Here is a 5,383-nt window from a genome sequence, read left to right on the forward strand (position 1 = left end):
TATCATGGAGGAGAGGACCGCGTTGATGAGGAAGAAACAAGGTTATGACTATGGACCATCCAGCAGCTGAGATTTGGACCCCTTGCTTTATGATTTCAGTTGCTTTCTTTTGGTTTGACAATGGATTAGTGCTACAGGAACATGGTGGTGAGATTCATTGTATGTTTTGCACTTTTGACACAAAGTTGGTCTGTCTTCATGTGCTGAGGTAGGTTCTATAATACTATGTGTCTTCTGACAAGCTAATTCATCTTGAGTGATGGCTGTTTGAAAGATGCATCAGCGATACTGCTCCCTTTAGCGATGTTATTTGAATCTCTCATGTAAATCGTCAAAAAAAAATGTTCCACGCCATTTTTCAATTATTATGCAATGGTGTTTACTTATATTTTTTATGTTGCCTGTGTGAAATTCTAGACATTTTTTTGCATTTGTGGCCTGGTTTTTCTTTCAAATTATTATTGCCATTTATGTAGCAACTATTTTGGAAAACATCCATTATATTTTACCTCTGGCTACATTGTTTATTCTAAATTTGCTATTCCCTTTACATGAGTAAAAATAATCCCTATTCTTGCCTTTTGTCTTCTGTGCGATGCTAGGTGATCATCTTTTCGTGGATATACATGTTCCGCTTTGGATGGTAGTTTGTTAATTTTACGTGGCTGCAAGATTGGATCACTCCTGCTCCCTAACCTTGGATCGGACTCACCGTTAGGAGTCGCGGAACAGAAGAGAATGCGAATAAATAATTTGCCAAGTTCCAAATCAAAAAAAAAAATTTGAACACAGTATAAATGCAAGCCCTCATACATATGTGCATACACTCACCTCTCTAAATGCACACGCGCACACCCTACCTTTATAAGCACCTTCGAGAGACTAAGCCGGCATATCATCTTGAGATTTACGAAGTCACCGTAGACGTCTCGTCGTCAACAGGAATATCTCCTCTCACTAAAAATCATCGTCGAAAATCCTAAAATAAATTCAGAAATAATGCGAGCACCAGAACTTAAACCTTATGAGAATACAACTGTCTCTCTAAGTCCCAAATCAAATTAGCACACAACAATGGACCTAGAATCTCGTTTCCGCACGACACGACACGGCACCTACCCTCCGTTGATCATCGCCCAACGCTGACCGACCGGGAAGCCGGTCCTCCTTCTCCTCCTCTCTCCCCTCTCCGTCTACCGCGATCCGTGTCCCCAGATTCGTCCGCCATCCGGTCTCATCTCTCCTCCTCCCCCCTCTGCCCTGCTCTCCGTCCCCGAGCTCCCACGCGCGCCCCCACCCGACCAGCCCCGGCGACGCGGCCCCGGCCGTCCTGCTCGTCTCTCCCGCCCGCGACCCCGGCGGCCGCCCCCACTCCGTCCCCGACCCTGCGGCGCCGTGATCCAATCGATCCATCAAGGCTCGACTAACCTCTTCCAGCGCCTCTTCAGCGCGGGAGATCTACCAGAGTCGGCGGGCGTGGAGCGTAGGCGCGGGCGTGGAGCGTGGCGTGCAGCCCGAGTCCGCCCCCGGCTCTAGGTTTCTGCCAATCTTCTACTACCTGCGATACGCGCTCCGGGGCCAGAAGCGCTCGTTGCCGGCTGCCTCGTGCTCGGAATGGCAGATGGGGACTCGTCCGACTTCACCTTCTGCAAGGCATGTTCCTCCCTTCCTTCCATGTGTTGCTTGTCCATTTAAACATTTATATGTTGCTGTGTATGAAGATGCGAACATTTGATATATCTTGTCTTGCCGGACCTGTGAGATTGCTTGTGTTACATTAGGGATGTGAAGTTATTTGTGTTAGCTCGATAATGTGCATTAGTGTAGATGCAGAGGTGATATTCAGTAATTCAGATAATGACAGAAGGAGTTAAGTGTTTGTAAATGAACAATTTAGTAGATGGAAATCGAAGAGGGAGAAGAGAACATAAGAAGTCAAGTCAGCAGAGTATTCAGTTATTCACTCTGTGTGATATCATATCACTGTTCTTATTTCTCTCTCTGTTTGATAAGTGCTCGTAGTGGGGGCTTCAATGAATTATACATGTGTTGTATAATCATCTCCAAGGTCCAAACATATGGTTTGCCCAGTCCATTGGGGGCAACTTTCTTCCCTGCTTTTGTTTGTGATAGATCCAGTCTGAAGTTTGGATACCTCAGTGGCTCCAGTCTGGCAGACATATAGAGATTTTACCATCTAAAACCTGTCGAGTGCGTTTAATTGCTTGGTGTCATTTTGCTCAAGTGCTCTTTGCCTACTGTACTTATATAATTGTATAATTGACATGTTCTGCTCTGAATTATTGAAATGAGTTCCTAGTGGCTTGACTTGGAAATTAGTTGATGTCAATTTATTGTTGCCTGTTTCTCACATGTTTGATATTCAATGTTTATTTTTGCTCTCTAGGTTGACTATGCTGAAAATGATGGTCGCTTGGACTCCCCTAATTCCATCGCTGTGGCAAGTATGACACTGGAGGATGTTGCCGGTGATGGTGAGACTAAGAAGGTTCAGGATGACAAGCAAACAGTCAGTCCAGTTACTGATGAAAAATCTAGTTCCATATCTAGTCGCGCCAATGGTGTATCACTTCAAGAGTCCAATTTAAAAGAACCAGTTGTACCAACCAGTAGTGGAGAGTCTGTGCAGTCAAATGTATTAGCTCAACCAAAACCTTTAAAGAAATCTGCTGTACGGGCAAAGGTTCCTTTTGAGAAGGGCTTTAGCCCAATGGACTGGCTTAAGCTGACTCGTACACATCCAGATCTGGCAGGTAAATTATGAAACACATAGCTGGTACTGTTTTTTGATCATCAATGTCTCCTATTTTTCTTGGATGGTTTGATGCTACTTCGGATTCATTATTAATAAAGTTAAAAGGCAGACTTAGACTGTAACTGTGTGATATAATCCCATAGCTGAATTTATGTTATTGCTTACCAATGACATTTCCTTTGTGCCAGCTAAGATTTATTTTCGGGTCTGTACTGTGTGGCATTGTCACCGTGTGATATATCATGTGAATTAGACCGTTGAAGCTTTGAATTTTACTGCTCAATGTAGTTTTATTCAAGTAAGCTAGGTTAAAGTGTTTCAGTGATTATTTCATTATTTGTTGGTCATAGTGGGTCCTTAGTTTATAGTTTTACACTATTACTCATGGATATATGAACTGGATTCAGAGTTAGATGGAACGATCTTCTAGAGATTTATTCTGACATAAGTTGGCCCCTTAATTTTGTGGTATAAACAAGACAAGATTATATGTCAGAAAAGGCAAAAATGTTACATCCTGCGGAAGTAACTGGTGATACTGTTTTTGCTTCCTGTGTCATTTAACTACAATATGGACATTGAGAAAGACCAGGACTTGTGCTAAATGTGTGTGATGCTGCTTGAAATGATGAATATATAAATGGTGAGCTAAGGATATTAAAGATCTTAAATGGCTGCCCAAATCCATGTCGCATGCATTTTGTATTGTATCGACTGGAAGTGAAGTTGTGACTTGTGAACAGTAACTTTTAAAATGGGAAATAGTGCTGGTTGTGGTTGCACTCTCATACTTAGTTGTTTGTGTCAGTTCCTGATTTTGTTTTCCTCTTCTCTTTTCCACCCTGCTTTCAAGTGTTCTCTTCTCAACTAGTCATCTGGATCTAGTGTATTGCCTTCCTTTCCTCAGATGTTCCTGTTTCTGTCTGTAGGGCTCAAGGGACAGTCAAATCGAAGGTTAATTTCTTTGGAAGAAGTTAAGCAGCATAAAACTGGAGATTGTGTCTGGACAGTTTTAAAAGGTCGTGTGTACAATATTGGTCCCTACATGAAATTTCATCCTGGAGGTAACTTATAAATCTGAGTCTTATGCAGATTTTGGTTCTGTTTGAGTATCAAAGCCAATATACATGCCCTAGAGTTTCTGTTGGTCCTTGGAAAATACTAACAAACTGTACATTTACTTCACGTTGGGTATTTGCAGGAGTTGATATGCTTATGAAGGGTGCTGGAAAAGACTGCACTGCTTTGTTCAGTATCCTTTTGATAGTATTATTATTGACGTCACAGTTAAATTGAGAATAGCTTGCCGCTTTTTGTAGATTGATGCATGAACATAACATGCTTTAACATGTAGTAATAGCAACACACGGCGAACTAACAACATGATGATTGTGATTGTAAACTATCGTAGTTGTACGAAAAGAATTTGTGTGCTTATATTATGCAAATTTTGATATGATTCCTTGACTTCCTCAAGATAAATACCATGCCTGGGTGAACGCAGAGTTCCTCTTGGAGAAATGCCTCGTGGGATACCTTGATCCCAATGAGTAGATCACGCTCTAGCTGGTTCTCAGGGTCGGGTACAGTTTGGTCGCGTGGAGATGATCTGAAGAATGTAAACAGTGCGTTGATGCAGTATAGTGGAGATAGGTTGATCAACATTTTCTGCAGAAAATAGACGAATAAACAAATTTGATGATGATCGTCCTTGCAGAACAAATTGTCATCACTGGTTGGCTGCTGCATAAAAAAAGTACTACATGTTGGGTATCTCTGTTGTTGGGCGGTTTTATTTCAGAAAGGGGCAAAAAAAATGGAGCTTCTCTTTCTATTTTTTGAAGGAGAAAGGCAAGGAAAGAGGAAACACTGGTAGCATTCCAGCAGAAACAAATACTAACATATTACATGATCGCAAGAAAAATAATAGAACACATACAGAGATAGCTGGCATTCCACATGATTTGTTTGTTCTTGTGTTTCCTTTTGCAAGCATCTAACGCTACATCCAAATTTACCCTTGGCAATACCCAACTTTTTTTTGAAGGGAAAACCTGCTTGGCACATTATCATGAGTTTTAAGAGAATTACATCCTTCAAAACATGCGGTAAATGGAAATTAGGGGGATCATCGTCGGAACTAAACATAAGGTTTGAATCAAAAGCATGTCTTCTGCTGCAGCCTCGCTATCTGCAAATGTGAACAGTTCTGCCACTCCTGCCACTGCTTCTCCTTGATAGTTCCTGATGATCGCAGCAATAGCTCCAACGCCATTTTCGAAGAACGAGGCATTCAGTTTGTATGATTCTGGGCCTGTTTTTTTCCACGTAAATTTCACAACAATGTTGTCGGCAAAGCTATGTTGTTGGGAGTTTTGACCGTCTATCCCTTGCATGCTTCTCCCCTTTCCCACCAGATATACCACGCGGCCACAACCAATGTCTCGTGTAGTCCCGATTGGTCAAGCATCGGTGAAGAACCATGTGGTCGTCGCCTCGTGTAGTCCCAATTGGCCAAGCATCGGTGAAGAACCATGTGGTCGTCGCAGCAATTCTTTAAGAACGACAGAACCAGAGTGATCCACAGTAAGGGCCTGTTTAACAACA

General features: G+C 42.2%; 1 protein-coding gene across 1 annotated transcript; it reads left to right on the top strand.

The window, feature by feature from the left end:
- Positions 1–1,110: 1,110 nt before the first annotated feature.
- Positions 1,111–4,549, top strand: LOC109733920 (cytochrome b5 domain-containing protein RLF). Its single transcript, XM_020293130.4, has 5 exons — positions 1,111–1,653; positions 2,408–2,774; positions 3,706–3,840; positions 3,978–4,028; positions 4,254–4,549. Exons 1-5 carry the CDS (start codon positions 1,615–1,617, stop codon positions 4,328–4,330), a joined length of 669 nt encoding a protein of 222 aa, XP_020148719.1. The 5' UTR covers positions 1,111–1,614; the 3' UTR covers positions 4,331–4,549.
- The last annotated feature ends 834 nt before the right edge of the window (positions 4,550–5,383 follow it).

This window comes from Aegilops tauschii, chromosome 6, assembly GCF_002575655.3.
Source record: "Aegilops tauschii subsp. strangulata cultivar AL8/78 chromosome 6, Aet v6.0, whole genome shotgun sequence".
Classification (NCBI taxonomy): domain Eukaryota; kingdom Viridiplantae; phylum Streptophyta; class Magnoliopsida; order Poales; family Poaceae; genus Aegilops; species Aegilops tauschii.

Coding starts and splice junctions, on each gene's coding strand:
- LOC109733920 (XM_020293130.4), top strand. CDS start 1,615: ATGGCAGATGGGGACTCGTCCGACTTCACCTTCTGCAAG. Junction 3,841..3,977: donor CATGAAATTTCATCCTGGAG/GTAACTTATAAA, acceptor GGGTATTTGCAG/GAGTTGATATGCTTATGAAG. Junction 4,029..4,253: donor AGACTGCACTGCTTTGTTCA/GTATCCTTTTGA, acceptor GACTTCCTCAAG/ATAAATACCATGCCTGGGTG.